This window comes from Sorex araneus, chromosome 5 (genome assembly GCF_027595985.1).
Source record: "Sorex araneus isolate mSorAra2 chromosome 5, mSorAra2.pri, whole genome shotgun sequence".
NCBI classification, from domain to species: domain Eukaryota; kingdom Metazoa; phylum Chordata; class Mammalia; order Eulipotyphla; family Soricidae; genus Sorex; species Sorex araneus.
In genome coordinates this window covers 188,223,668-188,244,363 of record NC_073306.1, presented here as the reverse complement: position 1 = coordinate 188,244,363, position 20,696 = coordinate 188,223,668, and the positions used below count along the sequence as shown (strand labels likewise).

The following is a 20,696-nucleotide window of genomic DNA, read 5'->3' as shown; positions in this document are numbered from 1 at the left end:
TCCCTGAGCACAGAGGTCAGAGTAAATCTTAAGTGCCGCTGGGTCTGACTTAAAAGTAAGAGAGAGGAGAGGGGAGCACTTGGGGAAACAAAAAGAATGAAAACAAACTTTAATAGGAAATTGGCAAGATAGAAGAAACAAGATTATTTACCATAAAATTGCCAAAGCTTATTAGAAAACATATGCAGCATGATCTGGAGCTATAGGACAGAGGTTAGGGCACTTGCCTTGCATGTGGTCAACTCAAAATGGATCCTGGCACTGACATATGGTCTCCCAAGACCGCCAGGAGTGATTCCTGAGTGCAGGAGCAAGAGTACGCCCTGAGGAATATTGGGTGTGCCCGCACAACAAGTTGGGGGAGGGGGAGTCATAAGTACCAGATACGTGGGAAGATGAGAATAGAGTGTTAACTTCAAACAGTGGTGCATTTGGGAAAGTTCTTAGATTCAACAGTGCCAGAACACAATAAAGTACACAAGTGTGTGACAGGAAAGACTAGGTAAAGGCATTTTGTTTTGTTTTTTAAGTGACTCTTACTCCTTTTTCAGCCACGTGCATGTGTAGCATAGCTTTGGTCTCGTTTTCACTAATGGTGTTGATCTTCAAAGACCTTCCTTCCAGTGACCAGTCTGTGATTGATATCTTCTTGATAAATGAGTTTGCCTTCTGATTTTTTTGTTAACTCCTCAATAAATATAAATGAGATATAAATAACACAGTCATCAGATTTTTATCTTTCACAATAGTGGGTAGGTACCCTGGCAGATTTATTCATCTAGTGAATTCAAGTGCCTATCACTGTGAGCTATAGATTGTGAATTTCAATCCTTGACGGGATTGAAAGTATTAACACTCACATTAGTGACTGATGATAATTCTGAAATTATTTAAAAATCATTCCGATAACAGACTTAAGACAGTTTTAAAACATTTGCTAAAAAGGAATATATTTATTTAGTGAAAGTTGTTTTTTTCAGTGAAATCAACAGAAAACTTGCCATCTAGAAACTTCCAGCTACTTTATAGGTAGAAACTGTTCAAAGTGTGATAATCTAAGTTTACTAATGTTTTTGGGCAATAAAGATAATGAGTGAACAAGCCTGTAAATTCTGAGGGGATGAATGTGTTCTGATATGTTAATAAGTGTTCTGGTGGAATAACTGAAAAAAAATTGGAAGAGAAGAGGTAGAAAGACATTCAAACTCACTTGGGCTTACGAACATGCAGTAAATATGTTAGGCAGTAAAGAAAAAGGTTTCTCAAGAGCAAATAAAAGATAACATAGTTCTGGGCCAAAATGTGGAAATAAAGCATATCTTTTTTGAAATGTGAAACTAATTTAGGTCAGATTGCACCATGCCTCTAATCGCCAAGGAGCTCAGAGAAAAATATGAACAATCTGATTCAACTCCTTGTCAAGACTAGAACCCCCCTGAGATATATATACCAAAGCTCACATCACCTAAACTTTAACAACATGTGAGTGATATTCTATACAATGTCTTAATGGCTCCTGCCAAAATAGAACAATCTTCACACTGTTTCCTACATGGACACTTTTATGTAAGCATGCTCAGCAGTTCTTCATAACAGACAATATGAAATACATTATTTTGGTTGTGTTTTGGGGCAGGGATTGGAGTTTGGCATGGAAACATCACGAATTTGGTGGTTGGAAGATTTAATGGTGGTGGAATTGGTGTTTGAATATTGAATATAATCAAACATTGTGAACTAAGTTATAAAATTAATTTTTTTGAAAAGGAATGTGGAGGGTAGAGCGATATCACAGTAAGTAAGGCGTTTGCCTTGTACGCGGCTGATCCGGGTTCAATTCCCAGCATCCCATATGGTCCCCTGAGCACCGCCAGGAGTAATTCCTGGCTCCACACTCAGGACAATCTGCTGATTGTCACAGCAAACACAACTGCATGCGCACCCACACACATGCACGCACGTACCCATGCACACCCCCCCACACACAGAGGCATGCATGCATGCATGCAAACACAACCCGAAATGCAGCACTCTGAAGATTTCTGTTAACCACTCCTACGCTTTTCAAACGAATAACTTAAGCTTAGTTAATTCATCCCACTGCTTAATCTTTTAAACTCTCCTATGCCCTACCCCAGTGAAGGACATATTGGGATCATAATCCTTATTTCCAAATAAATTTTTCTGATTACTTAATGGCCTGATTTGGAATAAGATACAATTTCTGGTTCCTGTTTCTTTGACATTTAACATTTTAGTTCTCTATTCAGTTTTCTTTATGTACGTGTAGTCAAGCAACTGTATGAATACATCTTATCATGTCAGCCCTTGTGTGTGACATCTAAATCAGGAGACTGAAACAAATCATGAAGGTGTTTTCGCAAGGTTATACAAGGATACACAGATAGTCCATTATATTTAGAAATAATCATCCATTTAGAGGTGTGCTTAGAAATGCTGATCATAGTCTTTCTATAAGTTTACATAAAACAGAGCATAGTAATTAATCTTTTTTTAAGAAAGATCTTGTCTATGTCAATTTTACTTCAAACACATTAATTGTCCATAAGAGTATCAGTAAGATGTACATGTAACTAGTATTTTTTTTGGCATCACTTAGTATGCTGTGATTGGGATAAGTGAAGACATATACAGTAGCTTAAGTACATGCGACCATGAACTCATTTTGTGAGTCTACAAAATGGAACCTGGCATTTCCTATAAGTCAAAGCATCATAGTGTATTTAAAAGAGAAAACACAAGGAACGTACTTGTGTTTTGCTTCAATGGTGAACTCACCACAGTTATTTGAGCAAAATTAAAAATTGTAGTTGAAAAAACACCAGGAGAGTTTCTACAACTGATTTACTGAGGGTGCTTCAAAGAATTCTATTTTGCAGATTTGAAGCTTTATGAACATATCCCTTATAATTCATGACTCAAGAGAATCCACTGTAATTTTTTTTTCAGGAACAATTTTAAGATTAAGAGCTTATTTTGCTAGCCATTAATAATACCAATGAAAGGATTAAGACTATTTTAATGAAAATTACAAAGATAAAACCACTAGTAATGTTCCTATTTCTGCTGTATTTTAAATAAAAACCTAATCAGAAAAAGGCAGAGTCTCTTCCTCATTAAACTCCCCACATGAATTCTAAAGAAAAATAATGTCGGTAGTTAGACAAACAAAATAGTCATTTGGTAATGGTGCTCATTTCATGCTACTCATAAAAAGTCACTCCTGAAAGACCACCATTATATTTTTGTGAAATGACGTTATAATTTTGTGGGCAGAATATCAAAGATCTTACTCATACTTGTAGTTGAGTTAAACAGACGAGAAAAACTGACCCATCAAGAACCAAATGCAGTCAGGTGCATATCTAATGAAATCCTTAATTTTAAATCTCATTTGTCAACAATATTCATTATGCAATGAAGTGGCTTACATATTTCCAAAAAGACAATTTCTTTTCAACTGTAATCAAATTGATTATAGAATGCCTCCTGGAATCTATATCAATGATCTAAGCAATAGTAATTTGTAAAAATAAATGCTACCTCCGCTTTATGAACCTCTATTTTTTTTTAAGTCAAACAGATTTTATTTGAAGGGTTTCTGAAGGAAAGGAGGAAGAGCAAGTGGGAGAGAGTGGAGAGTAAGAGAGACAGATTAACGTGCTCAAGAGAGAACGCGTACTTCTCCAAGGGCGGAGACAACCCCATACACATCCCAGCATTAGATAGGAAAGTATAAAAGTACACATCTCCAGAGGGGAGATGTGGGCGTCACATGTACTCGGCCACGTGGGCACAGTAGCACACTGGCTCGGGCAGCATATGCGCCTGAACCTCCATTTTATGTTTCAGAATTTTTAAGCAACAAGAACTCAAAAATATAAACTAAGGCAGCTTTAGCATCAAAAGATGAAAGTTGAAACCTTCCATTTTATTCTTAAAGAAGCCTGTAATCAGAAGAATGAGTGCCTGAATTGAAATACTAATACAAATTAAGCATATTAAAACATTTTAATTTAAAAATATTTTGTAAAATGATATATATGAAAATTAAAGTGAATGACATTGATTTATGATAAGTTATATGTCACACAGTGACTATTTAAGAAACATTAAATATTTAGCTAATTTCTTAGATATTTAATATGAAATAACCTCAAACACATGAATTGTTATTCACAGTTCATCAGAATCTAATTCTCTTTCTAATCGAAGATATTTTCTATCCAGGAATATTTTATGGCATTTCTATTAATATCAGCATAATACAGTACTATTATAGACAGATTAAGTGTAGTAAATAAATTAATACACTAGAAAGGCAAATATTAAGTTTTCATTGTTAAGTTTTGTCTGATTCATTTATCCAAGCCGTTATCATTTGTCAATATTCCTTATTATATGTAAATTGCTATTAAAAAGAGCTGTTCATTTTAATTTTTTCATAAACTAACAGAAAATCATTGTAATGAAATATTTTTAGCAAATCTTTGAGAAATACCAAAATCTTGTACATAAAAGCAATACAAAATGAGTTTGGTTTCTCATTCCATAAACACAGTTCTATAAATGACAGGGAAAATGATGAAACTTATATAATCATCTACTATGTGTAACTAGTTTCCAAATGTAGTTAACGAATTCTAATTGTAGCATTTATATGCGGTCATGGCTAGAGAGTGAAAATGCAGTTAAAATGGTCCCAAACCATATAATCATATGTCCCTTTCTCTGTTCAATATGTCACACAAATGCAGATAGAGACTCCATATTAAATACACAAAATAAATTATATTAAACATATCATACCTTTGAGACATAATCTTATAAGCATCTGGCAGATAGCATCGGATATTCTCCATCTGAGCAGGATCTGAGTCACAAATTTTGTCATCAGTCCTCCCGTAGTTGGCACTTTCAATCATGATGACATCTGTTCCCGGGCAGCGGAGCTCTATGGGGTAGCTCTCGCAAGAGAGTTCTCTGCGGACCACAGCCATGGGGATTGGGGCACGGCTGAAAGCTGTGCATGGAGAGAAGGAGAAACATTAGATTGCTGCTTTTTCATCTTGCAGAGTAAATTTTTTTTTTATAAATTTATTCCTTTATTGAATCACCATGTGGAAAGTTACAAAGATTTCAGGTGTAAGTCTCAGTTATACAATGCTCGAACACCCATCCCTTCACCAGTGCACATATTCCACCACCAAGAATCACAGTATACCTCCCCCATCCCCCCCACCTCCCCAGCCCCGCACTCCACATGTGTAACTGGTAAATTTCACTTTACTTTCACTTTACTTTGATTACATTCAATATTTCAACAAAAAACTCACTATTATTGATTTGGAGTAAATTTTATGAACAAGTAATGAGGTAGCACTGTAGCACTGTCATCCCCTTGTTCCTCTTGTTCACTGATTTGCTCGAGCAGGCACCAGTAATGTCTCCATTGTGAGACTTGTTACTGTAGTTACAATTAATAACTATGACCTAAAACAGTACGTTTTCTAGTTTTTTAAAAACCTAATAACAAAATTGGTGGGGTGGGAGGGGACTATGGGTATGTGAACTGATGGATGTTGGAACATTGGAGGATGGAAACTCAATCATGAACTGCTTTGTAACTGTACATCTCTGGGTGATTCAATTTACAAAAGAGAATAAAAGAACACGTCATAAAGGAAAAAATGTTCTTAAAAATCCTCTGTAATAGAAATGTTTTCCTGCAGATGTAAAGAAAGTACCTTTACCCTTTAGAACATTGGTACATTGAGTTAAAAATTCAATGGGAATATATAGGTTCTTGAGTAATGATCAATAAATGTCAGTAGTCAGTATTTGTGTGTGAATGAGTTTATAAGAGTCTTTTATTAACACCACTGCAAAAAAATCATTGAGTGGATACACACACATTATCGCATGAATATACCATGAAATCTTTAATCAATTTTAACAGAAACTTTTATTATTTTAGGGATATATAAGAAAGAGAGAGAGAGAGAGAATTCTGAGTAGTAATAGGATAGGACCTGGGGGATATCTCCATGGCTGGAGCACATACATATACTCGAGGGGAGCATACACTCCCCTGGAAGTCCTGGGTATGAGCCTGGTACTGCATGTTCAGATATCTAAGTAGTGGGCCCGAGGCAGTGACTGTTGTGTATATCCCTCCCAAGGACTTAATCAAAATGGACAATTAAACTTGCAATAATATGTTTGTTCAGAATTGGATGTAGTCAATTTCTTTAAGCATTGGCAGGCAAAATAATGTTTTGCTTGTAATAATAAAATATCATTTAAGTTTATTATATCTTCATAATTCTTTATTTTGTTTGAAATGCCTACTTAAATATATGTATAAGCACAGCTCAAAAAGCACTAAGAGGGACTGGAGTGATAGCACAGCGGGTAGGGCGTTTGCCTTGCACACGGCCGACCCGGGTTCGATTCCCAGCATCCCATATGGTCCCCTGAGCACCGCCAGGGGTAATTCCTGAGTGCAGAGCCAGGAGTGACCCTTGTGCATTGCCAGGTGTGACCCAAAAAGCAAAAAAAAAAAAAAAATAAAAAGCACTAAGAACACAATATCCTTAGGCATTAATGTTTGTATATTTAGAGGAACAGGTTTTTCAAGTTTGGTGTTGATTTTAGATAATTGTTGAACACATATTTTACACTTTTTATAGAAAACTGTCATTATGTATCAAGTTTGTTTCCAAACATAAGATTATGCAGATACTCAGTAATTCCTGGAATAAAGTCCAAAGGTGAACTGTCAAAGTTCAATAACCTTTCTCTTAAAAGTATATAAATAGATTTTCTAATTGGTTGCTGTAAAAATAGCTAATTTTCACATGAGATTCCTAATTATAGAGCTCTATGGGTGAAAAATTATGTTTCTCTAAGAATTAAGTTGCTAAAGTGCACACAGATAGAACATGCATAAATGATTGCCATGTGTAGTTTAGTAAACATTAATTGTGAAAGGAAATAAGAAAAAAGTAATTAAAATATCCTTATTTATTTTTTCAGAAATTATATGATGTATAAAAATAATTTTAATATGAAGAATACAATTTTATAAATTAATTTTCATAAATTCATTTAATGTTAAATTAATAACTGAATAATAAACAATGACTTAACCCTTCAATTGAGGTTTACTATTTCAGTCAATTAAAATGAAATCATAAATGATTTATTTCTTACTTTCATAAAGACTCTGAGATTAGAATTTCCCAAAAAGTATTACAGAAAATTTTAAAGTGTACCCTAAGAGAAAATTTATTTACTAACTTTGGTATGGCCACTAAAAAATTCCATTTGACCTGTTTTCAAATGCTGAATTATCTGACTAACTTTTGCTTATTTATCAAGTTAAAACAGTTAATTTAAAAACAGTTAAGGTTTAAATTAAGTTAAAAAGAGTTAATTTAACAAAGAAATAAATAAGTAAGCAAATTGGAGTCAAGGCATTTGTTTGACTAAGTACACAATTTGGTTGATTAAACTCATCAGTCAATTTGTCAAAACATGTGTAAACAGACAAAGCTTTAACCTGAATGTGAAAGGTCAAAATAGAATTTAAAACCACACACTAAACAGTTGTAAAATCAACTTAATTGAGGAGGTCCAAATTTTCCATTCATCTTTGTCATATAATAATTACTTGAAAGTTATGGACATGGACATTTTTTACAGAAAACCAGCATTTATTTGGAGGTGTTTTCTTCCATTTAACATGTAATTGCACTTGTATCTGTAATTCAGTGATAAATTGCACTCCAGTTTGATGAATGCTCTGTGTAAAGGAGTGAAAAACTGAGAACTATAACATTATATAATTAACTATTCAAATTACTTTTAATTACACTGCTAAAAATTTTAATCAGCAGACTAAGTCAAAAAGAACATATACTCATGCTAAAATTAGTGCTTTATTTTTCTAATAATTCAGTTATTAAAACAATAGGAAAAACCTTGGTATAAAAGAAAAAGACTAAGAAGAGGAAATGTTAACAGCAAAAATGCAGGAAGACAATGAATAGTTCAACGTATGTAACAGAGTAATAGAACATTGATAACTATGAAGTATCTATGAAAATCTAACTTTTGGAAGATGTATTCATAAGCTAATATATTTTAGCAAAGAACAGTGTGTCATCAATTATATGTGTAATACTTATACATGTAATAAATTGAAACCTGTTTTAATGTAATACCAGTGGTAACCTTTATGGAAGCTGCATTTTGGAATGATCTACATTGGATACACTGACTAATAAAATGAGGAAAAAGCTACTACTTCCTGCTCACTTGTTTCAACACAATGCTCAGTCTTAATTTACTGAAAACTCAGCTACTCTGCCAAAATCCCTTGGATTTTTTTTTATTTGTTTGTTTCCATTTCACTTCTCTGTTTTTACCAAAAATGGTTTGTGGTTATATTTAACTCAAAACGGTGTTAGTTCATGTTGATCTCATGGACTATGGTATCAAAAGTACTAGTTTAGAGTTTGAGATAAGGTGTAAAGGGAGAAGATTAAAGTCAGCGTCAAAAATTCAAATTCAAGTGACAGATATAGGGGCCAGTCCACACTGCGGGCAAAGACTGGCATAATTAACTCATTTTCAAACAATTTCAAAGTGTTAGGAAAATGGTCAGAAATTCTTGAGCATCTATATGGTTCATTAATTTAAAATTGACGGAAGGGCATCAGAAAGATAGCTCAAAGGGATGAGAACATGTGGGAGGTGGAATTTCGATCATTGACACTCTAGGGTCCCCATGAATAGATGCCTATATAGTGGAAGACAATAATTCAGGAGTCCAAGTATCAGTGACTACTGAAAACTTAGAGGAACAGGTTATTTAGTTATATTTAAGTCACTTAGGTCAGAAACAGTCACTGGAGAAATAAAACATAAAAAGGGTATTGTGTATGCATTCAAAGAAAACATCAATTGAATAGGATAATGCATTTGTAGTTGCTTTGAGGAAATGGAACTGAAAACGCAGCTTGTCAGATTAATCAGTCAAGTATGGAGCCCTCTCTCGGTCAAGGCTGCAGTGTCTTGTGCATGGTTTTATTGCACAGATTTCTTTAGATCTGTGTTTCTCAAGAAGGGTCAATATGTGCCCCTAAGAGCTCCACTCTCCAGGATATTCCAAAGGGCCTCAGGTTAAAAATCATGCAAAAGGGAGGTCATCGCATGAGACTAGGGGAACAATCAGAACAGGGAGGAAAACAAGTCAAGTGGAGATGTGCTTGGTAAAAAGTTGAGGACCTCTGCTCTACACTATGATTTATTCCAAAAGTAAAAAATTGTAGCATAATGTCTACATTGCAGGAAATAAAATCTTCCTTTAGACTCCAATCTCCATAGCTCAGGGAAAGAATCCTCAATCCACCTCTATATACCTGTTGATTATGATTACAAAAAATAATCTAGTAAAACTGGACATTTGGACTAACATTTCATGTTCTCAGTTTCAGACTCTGTTTACCACAAATCCTGTGTATTTAAAAGAAAAATCTAGAAAAGCTTTAAGCATGAATAAGGAAAAGAAAACCAGAAGATTACTTTGTAGAAGTAATGGTAGGATTGTTGTTTTAAATGAGTAATTATAGAAAAGAAATCTGATGTATCTCCAGAGAAAATGTTTTACATTATTTCATTTTTGTTGACAATGAAAGGTAAAAGGGTAAAAAAGGAGATGAGTGACAATCAGATTTCTGACTTTTAAAAATGGTTACAAGATAGTGCAGTGAGCAAAATCTAATAAACGGCTTAATACCATCTATAATACAAAAGAAACTTTTTTTTTACAAATTTGAAAATTCTAAGGTAGCATCTCAAGTCATAACACTAGATCAAACAACCTAAGGATAAAGTATAGATTTTATTAACTAACCCTCTGAATGAGTTTTAAATATGTTGATAGGTCTTGGAAAATTCTCTATCTATATCCCCTTCCCCCAATGTGGATTTAGTGATCCTAGTGACGTTGAAACAACCTTGCATGCTTTCCCAAAGTACTTCACTAGCAAAACACTGTAGCTTTCTGCTAAATCACTTATCTAACAATCACCATACTATTTTTAAAAATGTTTCAACCATCCCTTCACTTACTTGCCACAGTTGTTACAATGTTTCTGACCTAGAACTGCACATGTTTTCACTATGGTGCTTCACACATGCTTGCCAGGAGTCACATGGCACACACTAGTTTTTAGTGCTTGTGAGAGGCTGTGTACCTATTCTTGGCTCTCACATGTGTTTTCAGATATTGTGCTCTTAGGGGAGCACACATATTTTTGATTGCGAACAAATCCATGGTTGGCTGTGATGCATTAAAGATTGTACATACAGCTGCAGCATCAGAGTACCAAACAGCAGACCTGTAGGGACTAGATTCTAACAGCAGACGTGTAGGGACTAGATTCAGCACAGAGCGTCATCGTGCTGGGAGGGGACTGGGCACTGAGGCATTCCCTGGCCACTACTCACCATACCTTAGAGCCCTCAAGCACTCTAGGGTTAGAGAATCAGACAGAAATGTTCCACTGCTGACAGCTAGCATAAATATGCAAGGCAAACTAACGGTGCACCTTGGAGACAGATGACATAAGAACACGTCCTTGAGTATACACAACCCTATGTGAGGTCCTGAACAATAAGCAACAAGATAAGCCACTCTAGTAACTCTAACCTAAAAAATTGTGGAAGATGATGTCTATTTTTTTTTGCTCTTTGGGTCACACCCGGCAATGCACAGGGATTACTCCTGGCTCTGCGCTCAGGAATCACCCCTGGCAGTGCTCAAGGGACCATATGGGATGATGGGAATTAAACCCAGGTCGGCCACGTGCAAGGCAAATGAAATACCTGCTGTGCTATTGCTCCAGCCCCAATGTCTATTTTTTTAAGTCACTGCATCATATATTACCAAGTCAGCACACAACAAAGCCCATAGGCATGTACAAAAGGTGGAGACCAGAGCCTGGGATTAGCTCAGTGGTTGTGTGTTTGCTATTTATGTACAACGCCCTGGGACATATCCCCACCACCACTCCACAGCGTTAGATGTGATCCTGGGCACAGAAGCAGATGCGACCTTTACACATCTATACATATTGAGCATTCAGTATTTAGATAGTGAAAAGAACAGCAATTAATCAAATCATGAAAAGCAAACAGTTAAACTTTTGGATAGATATTAGAGAATTCCACAGCGATGACAGAAAATAAAACCCATGTAAATAGTCTAATTTAACTTCTTATTTGAGAGTTGCCAACAGCTTTTATAGGTTATAAAATTAGAGAAAGAAATGGATACAGAGAGATGGGCAGATAGATAGCATATATATTGCTCAAAGTTAATGATTAAAAACATTTCTTGGAGCTGGAGCAATAGCACAGTGGGTAGGGCATCTGCCTTGCACGTGGCCGACCCGGGTTTGATTCCCAGCATCCCATATGGTCCCCCGAGCACCGCCAGGAGTAATTCCTGAGTCCATGAGCCATGAGTAACCCCTGTGCATCGCCTGGTGTGACCCCAAAACAGCAACAACAACAACAAATTCATTTTCAGAACATAAAAATCATAGCAAAATTGTGGGTGATCTCTTAAAACTCAAAACCAAAAAGGTAGAGATCTAGTTTCTTATGATACAGAAGTAAAACTATTTTTTGTCAAGGCTAATGATTTGAAAGCAATTCTTAATTATAGATAGATTTACATGTCTGGATGTAGGTTGGATTCAACTTATTGGCAGAGTGTTTAAGAATTACTTCATTACTTAAATTCTGCCAGAGAGGAAGTATTTCCAATTTTAGGTTTCAGCAAAACCCATGACATAATTTTCTTAAATATGTGTGTTTTCTCTATTCCACTACACATATGCCAACACGGATGTGGCTGTAAGTTTTAAGAACTGCTCTGAAAATCTAGTTTAAAATATTTGGCAGCAAAAATAACATTAGGAACCCAATGAAATAGAACCTGTCATTTACTTTCGCTAAAAATATATTTGCTGGGGCCAGTAAGAGAGTACAAGTATTAAGGTACTCGCCTGGGTGGCATGTGGCCAGGAGGATTAGACACTGAATGTTGGGTCTGGCCCTCGCACCTACAGAATAAAAGGTACATATGCTGCCAGTAAGCTTCTAATATAACAATTCCGACAAGAATCAATGAATAATACTTATGATATCAATGATGATTTCATATTTAAGTATAACCTAATGAAAATATTGTCAAAGAAAAGATAATCAAATGAAATTACATTCTACAGTCAACTAAGGAATACAGGAAACTGAGAATGTCTGAAATCACAGGGTGAAATTTTTATCGAATAGAACAGCAGAAATATAATCCTCAGTTATGTTTTGACTCATGGATCATCAGCGCTGGTGTAACACTAAGCATAATTTTGGAAGATACATATAGAAGAAGCGCCCTAAGGAGTGAAACTATCCCCACAGACTGTCTAAAAGACAAGGAAATATTTGCATAAATGATTGAAAGCAGACTTGCTAAACTTTTCAACATTAATAAGATCATGCTCCACACTGTTTTCTTCACGGTCCGCATTATGTCTCTGAGGGATAAAATACCAAACTGTTCTAAAATTCACATAGTACAATGATCCCAAACTTTGATTTAAATATCAAAAACTCCAAATTAGGTGTTCAGACTAGCTTTCAAGGAAAAACATACTTTCAAGAAAAACAGAAATCCAGTAAAAATAACGGTACAACTCAAAGAAAAGAAAAAGGGTTGCCACTTTAATTCTAAATCCATTCTGATCACCTAGAGTGTGGCTGCAGGGAGTAAGGAGATCCCAGCAGGATGGAGACAGTTGCATCTTTTTAATGTTCAAGGGAGGAATAATTTACTCCATCCTAAGAGTGTTTCTACAGACAAATGAGTTCCAAAACTAAGGCAGGAGTTTGTTGCTAGCTTATTAAGTTAAGAAAATGACAAAGAAAAGAAGACCCAAATCCGTGCAGGATGGTTAATTTGATGTATCAACTTGTCTGGACCAAGGGATTCCCAGTGCTTGGTTACATGCTGGTCTGTGAGAATGCTTCTGTATTAGATTACCATTTGAGTAAGCACACACTCGAAACACAATTATCCTCACAAATGACAGAGGGCACCATCCCATCTCCTTAGGATCCAAATACAACAAAAGTGCTAAAGAGTGAACTCCCCCTCTGCTCAGCTGAGACCAAGATTTTCTCTCAAGGCCAGAGAGATAGTAGGGTGCTTGCCTTAATAGTAGCTGACCCAAGTTCATGGTATGCATGTCTGGCCCATGGTATCTTGAACACTTCCAGAAGTGATCTCTAAGCAACACCTCCCCCCAGCATCCCACCCTGGAGGTGGGGGTAGATATCTTCCTGCCCCCTACTGCTCATGTTTATCAGATCTTTAGAAACCAGAATTCAGTCCAACTGGCTTCTGAACTCAAGATGTCTTATACCAGTGGTGCCCTGGTTCTTAAGTTCTCTCATTTGCTTTATAATAGACCTCATGGCCCACCTGGTCCTCCATCTAATGAATAACAAATCATGGGGCATCTAGATTCCAAATCAATAAGATCATATCACTTACAATAACACCGTTTCTAGAAGTCTGTATATGCCCCTCTCTCTCCAGCACTGTGATAATGATATCTCCATCTAGCTCCAGACTTAAGGACTGAGTGATAGTTACTATACTTGAAATTTGACACATTCGTAGATTTTTTTTTTCTTTTGGGGGAATCTCAGACCTGGGAACTGTGAGGACCACCTGCGAGCAGCCTGTGGCAGCGGGACTTAAGGTCATGGGAATGAATCACCAGACTAGCTCTCGAAGCCCATGACCCTGTGCCAGGTCGAGTCTTGCCAGGGATCCCAAACAAAGGTCAGGCTCACCTTTGTGAGTCAGAGCAGACAACACTGACGTTTGCACTTTGGCTTCCTCCTAGCCAGTAAAGTGTATGAAGCAACTGATCTTCAGATAGATCATCCTCTACCCTACGGCTGCCACACACCTAGTCCATGCTTTAAAATTTTTTCCATCATGATTATACTTGAAATACAGAACCCCCAAAATGTCAGTGGTAGAGCATCTGCTTTGCATGTCAGTTAAAGTACTGAGAATCATCCCTCTGGGTTCCGTGGCACTATACGTGTGTGGTTGCAGGCATTCATATACCTATGCAAGGCTGAACAGATTAAATACAAAGAATTATAAACCACAGTAAACAAGCATGTGGTAATTGATAAAATTAAATTTGCATGTGTTGAAGACACTTTTGTTGAAGGAAGCAGTTCTGAGGTGGCTTTTGAAGATGAAGAAATATGTGAGTATAGTAGGGGCAGTGAAGTAGCACAGATGGTAAAATTATCTGACACATTCACAGACCTGATGAGGATCAAACAAAGATTTATGCACACTAACATTATAATCTTTAATTCTACAATGGAGCATTGTCGCCAATAGTTAAGGCATGGAAATACCTAATCACCCATCAATGAATAAATTAATAGAGATGCAGTACATACCAAACACATGTACTCACATGCAGACACATGTATTATGGAATACATAATGGAATATTACTTGGTGATGAAAAATAAAACCCTGGCATTTGTGAAGATCCTGATGGATCTTAAGAACACTGTCTTAAATAAAACAGGTCAGAAATAGAACGCTAGATACTGCATGGTAATTTCTGTATGCTCAAGGGACCATATGCATAGAGAGAAATTGAATGGGGTCAGCCATAAGCAAGATAAGAAAGCTTTAAATGTCTCCAACCACAGCTTATAAATCTAAATGCTTTCATCACCAAACAAAGGTAATTATGTGAAGTAACGTTGTTAACTAGCATTATGGTGGTAATTAGTTTTGCAACACGAGTATCAAATCAACATGTTGTATAGCCGAAACTTACGCAATGTTTATATGTCATAAATCAAAATAAAGTTTGAAGAAAAAAAAACTCTATGCTAAAAGGATCAGAAGCAGATGGGAAACAAAACTAGACATGTTTGTGTCAGGGGTTTTCAGAATTTTAACATGTGTGGACCAGAAATTAGCTACAGACTGGCTATTGTTAAGTACTGAGGTTATTAAATTATAATAATATTTTCATGGACTAGCTAAAACATATAAGAAACTTCACTGGTCCATCAACCTGTGGCATAAGATGAAAACTACTGGTATAAATAACATAGACAGTGGAACTTGAAAGTATAATGACGTACTGTTATTGAAATAAAATTAAACTTTACAAGCAACAGCCAATAAACCATTCAAATAGATCAGAGTAAGATAAGGGAATCTGGAAATTAATGAGGAAAATGAATTAATAAGGGAATTACTATAACTCTTTGATGACTGCTATGTTGATAATACTTATTGTTTCCCATATGCAAATCCTTTAAGTGTATTTATTTCAAACCCCAAACAATAAAACCTTGACAAAATCACCACTAATACACTAGGAAACTAACGTAACATGGTAAGAGTAGAATGCTTATGGTAGGTGGGAGGTTAGAGGCAAGATCAATGATTCTCTCTGTATATTACACATGAAAATAAAGTAAGAAAACTTCTCCCAAGAAACATATGTGACAGAACGAAGAGATGACACTGATATCAATGCTATTAGTTTCAGAGTACACCATTGCTTTAGCAAGATGCACCTCATATCAACTGTATAAATTGTTATCCAATGACTTTTTAGAAATATTTCAGAAAACGTCAATACTATACTACAAAAAGCAACATGAAGTTTTTGCACTTTATTTCTAAAAGGTCGAAACCAATTTTCTTTTTTTTTATCTTTTAGGGGCACACCCAGAAATGCACAGGGGTTACTACTGGCTCATGCACTCAGGAATTACTCCTGGCTGTGCTCAGGGGACCATATGGGATGCTGCGAATCGAACTCGGGTCCGCCATGTGCAAGGCAAATGCCCAACCCGCAGTGCTATTGCTCCAGCCCTGGAAACTACTTCTTAAACATAGACAATTGTACTTCTATTGTACAATGAAAACTATATATTTATTGCAAATAAATTTAAAGTTTGCATTTCTTATGGTTAAAAACAAAAATATATGTTGTCATGCAGGTTGGATAGAAAAACATAACAGGAAATCTAGTGAAGAATACACAGATTTTTTAATGATAAAGAGAAACACTCTGGTTTAATAGAAATTTACACTTAAAAATGGAAATAAGATGGTGACGAGTGAATAAACACTCTACAGCACTGCACATCCCACTGAGAAGTATTTAAGCAGTAGTTATTCACATGCTTCTCTCTTTGCTTTCCTTCTCCTCTCTCAAGTGCTCCCCCACCCACACCCAGTGAACACTAGAGAGAGTGAGTAGAATTTTGAAGCATACATGTTTTGTTTTGTTTTCCCCTCCAGGATAATTTAACATTATGAACATACTGAAGAACAACTCTTGTAATTTTTCTTAATATCTCACATTTTCAAAAATATAAAATATCAAAAGATTTATCTACAAGCTTGATAACAGCTTGAACATGTATAAATAAGTCATTAATGGTGAGGTGTGATTATTTAATCTGCCTGAAACTGTAGCAACAAATGGATCATAAAAAATTTGAAATAGCATGAACTTCCCATTGTTACTTTTTCTAGCCAGCTTCCTATCACCTACTTTTTAAAGCTAAAAGTTGACATTTATTCCATTCAAAAGAATTCGTTAGAAATAAGTTTGCAAAGTGACTGTGTGACTTGCAAGATGAAATGCTTACTTATTCTCAGAGAAAATGTTTTATAGCAATGTTTATCGAAGGAATTTTTATTAAGCAGTTGACTGACACTAAATACTAAATGTAGAACATTACTGTAAAACCAGTGAATGCTGAGGTCAGAGAGAAAGTACTGCGGAAGAGAGTGCCTATCTTACATGTGGCAGACCCAGTTCCAACCCTGGCAATATAATATGGTCCCTTCAATAGTGCCAGGAATAATCCCTTAGCACAGAGCCAGGAGTTAGTCCTGAGAACAGCTTAGTATGGACACAAAACCCAAACAAACAAACATGCAAAACACAGTGACTTCCTACTTCTTGACACTGGTAAATGAGGAACAAATTAGCAGAATATCTGTCTATTAAAGCCCAGATCTATCTAACATACACTTATGTCAAATGTTAGAAATATGAGACAAGAGGAGTGTGTAGATTAAAAAATGGCAACAATAGACACATTATAAATTACTCAGCCAAGAGAAGAATAATCAGATTAGATAAATAGAAAATAAACCCCAAAACACTGAATGACTGAAAGCCCTTCACGAACAACTTTGTAAATATGTATATCACTGTGATTCAATTAAAAAAAAAGAAAGAAAGAAAAGCAAGGCAAATAAATTCTAAGCAAACGTAAAGCAACATATCATGCATTGGGTAACTCTGGAAATGAGAAGAGATCTCTTCCATGGACTCATTTCTGAATGAAGCAAGAATTCTGAATGAACAGATTTTTACCTAACAGAAAATGCAATATTCTGAGAGGCAGAACAGAAACTCAAAACCTAAGTTTCAAAGCCTTAAACAGTGACTTCAAATTCCTATTATAGAAAATTTTAAGAAATATGATAAAGGCTATTTCAAGGGTTATTTTTATACATAGAGAACTATCATAAAATGGCATAGGATATATAGAGCACTGTTATGTAGGTTTTCTTCAACCATGTTATAATCTGGCAGAAAAACATTTTTCCGTATACCAAAAAATTTAGTAGAAATTATGCATAGGTTATGTTTTCAGGGTCACACAACAAGCTACCTTGGATTACATCAAAATTCTAAATAGTTATGCTGTATCCACAAATCATTAAACAAATAAAATATAATAATACACTGAAATGAAAATAATTTTCTAAGGGAAGATTGTGAAACACATATTCTGACATGCCTGAATGATCAAAATTAAATATTCACTTCGGTGATTATCTCCATTTATTCACTCAACAGTAAAATGAAAGATTGGTTAAGTGTCAGGCTCTATTCTAGTTTATTGATTCAAAACCGTAGAAAATTTATAATATAAATAAGGATAAAAAATAAAGTAGCATAATTAAATAAGTCAGAACTATTGTGGTAATTATGAGAGAGAACTGAAACAAAATATGTCAATACCAGGAAAAATTAACACTTTTAGCACTTTCAAACATGAAAAGCGTATCTGGGTCTAGTATCCCTCTAAGTCTGGGAGTGTCAAGATTATTATTAACAGGAATATTTGGAAAATGACTAGGATATATTTAAAATATCATAATAATTTCTTCTGATTTTCAAAATGAATTATTTTACTGAGGTTTGCTCAAGTTCTTTATCGAGAAAGCTGAAAACATATTGCAAACAGACGTATTTTTAAATCAATAAGTTGTTGAAAGGAAAGGCAGAAAGGATGATTACATTCACAAATGGCTCCCTGTGATACAAACAAAAAAAGCTTGAAGTAATAAACAGGATCTCTTTTTTTCACTTCAATCAAACCACACCACATTTCAAGAATGCATAAGGAGATTTGATAAAAATATAATGATGGCATTTGAAAGAACATTCAGATATTTATGAGAAATACAATGAAATAATATCCTTACAAAAGCATTTAATTTCTTGAAACCCTAAATAAATTATATTGAAGGTCCTTCTAATCTTAATGACAAGTGATGTACAAGCGTATAGTACAGCATCCCCATATTATTTGCCAAACCCCAATTTAAAAGAAAAACCTGTGAACGGACACTGGAGAGATCGTACAGTGGGTAAGATGCTTCCCTTACACAGACAGAAGCAGGTTCAAATCCCAAGACCGCAAATGGTCTACCAGCCCTTCCCGAAGTGAACCTTCAGCACAGAGCCAGGAACAAGAATTAAGCATCAATGAGGGTAGCAACCAAGCCAAAACCAAAACCAACAAAAAATTTCCATGAAAAAAACTTATTTAGATCATTTTGCCTCTAAATAAACATTTCTGGATTACAAGGTACAACAGAAGTTGCTTCTAATGACAAAAACCTTTGAAATAACTAAAATTTCAAATTTCAAAACATTTAATTGCCTGGTCACTGAATTTGTTGTGATTTCATTTGTTTGTTTGTGAGCCATATTTGGCGATGCTTAGAGCTTACTCCTGACAATACACACTCGGGAATGATGTCCGGAAGTGCTCAGTGGACCTATGCAGTGTCAGGGATCAAATCGGGGTCAGCGGCAAGCAAGACAAGCTCCTTATCCATTGTACCATCACTACAACCCCTGTACACTAAATGAATACAATAAGTTCCATACATATGCTTTCTTGCAATTATCTATTTATGCTTTATTTTTGCAGTACACAGAGGGTTTCTCTAGTCATATATACGTGAAAAAATACATATATATGACTGCTTTTTGGAAAACATTCATTTAATTTATCTTGGTTGATCTGAAATATGTGTTCAAGGTAAATCTAAGTAAATGCAGTAGTGAAATATATTTGAATATCAAATCCATATCAATTTACAAATTTGACAAATTCTCTGAAGAGAAGTTGGAACACCTAAATATCACGTATATGAGCAATTGCAATGATTAGTTACTCATTTATCATGCATTAAAAAGTTTTTTTTTTTCTCTTTGGGTCATACCCTGCGATGTCAGGGGTTACTTGTGGCTCTGCACCAGGAATTACCGCTGGCGGTGCTCAGGGGACCCTATGGGATGCTGGGAATCAAACCCGGGTCAGCCGTGTACAAGGCAAATGCCCTACCTGCTGTGCTATTGCTCCAGCACCATCCAAAAGTTTTAAAATAAAAATAATCTCTTTTGTTCAAGGGACCCACAGCTAGCGTCAATGCTGGTATATTAAAAATATGTGCAAGCCTATTAATTATAACAAGTGTATCATATTATAATATAAAGTTAAAATAAATAAGTATATAACAAATATGTAAATATGTACAATTACCATCTATTTGTTAAATATAACATGGTGTATCAATCTTACCTCAATAAATTTAAATAAATTTAAACAATGCACTATGGTGATGATAACACTATATTAATCGAATTAACAGCTCTCATTTGGGAATCATGAATAAAACTTATAGAACTAAAGGCCACAACATAGGGACCAACGAAACTACTACACATCTATTTATTTTACTATTTATTTTACATGTTTTTTAAAATAGGTAATGGATCTCAACATCTATTACTATATTGAACATTTCATTTAATGTTCAAATTGTATTGAATCAATGAATTTACAGTTAGAATTTCTGTTAGCCCTAAAATTTCATGCAGGTGATCTGTAGATCTTTTGAAAAAGCTTGACAATCTCAGCACATGGGAAAATCTAAACTTTTGGCAAAAGATGATCACTTACATAAAGCTGTTTGGAAACACAAAGTATAAAAAATATTTATTTATTTGGCTGGTCTCAAAGATGAGGTCAGATCACAGAATGGGGCTTTGACAAATACATGGAAGAATCACAATTAATAATTAGAAATTGCTGCAGTAATTAATCCTATAAGACAAAAAGTGACGATTGCTATTTTGGAGACAAACTGTGACATAAATGAGAGGTTATTAATCACAAATTGCTGGTATATTATTTGTAGTATTTTGAGA

General features: G+C 35.2%; 1 protein-coding gene across 27 annotated transcripts in view; it reads right to left on the bottom strand.

The window, feature by feature from the left end:
* The window catches only part of ADGRL3 (adhesion G protein-coupled receptor L3), a 988,077-nt gene that overhangs the window by 604,521 nt on the left and 362,860 nt on the right, over nt 1-20,696 (bottom strand). For all 27 annotated transcript variants that reach the window (XM_055139571.1, XM_055139575.1, XM_055139572.1 and 24 more), the window contains one exon: nt 4,831-5,044. In XM_055139571.1, coding sequence (XP_054995546.1) covers nt 4,831-5,044 — 214 coding nt within the window. The remainder of the gene's footprint in view (nt 1-4,830; nt 5,045-20,696) is intronic.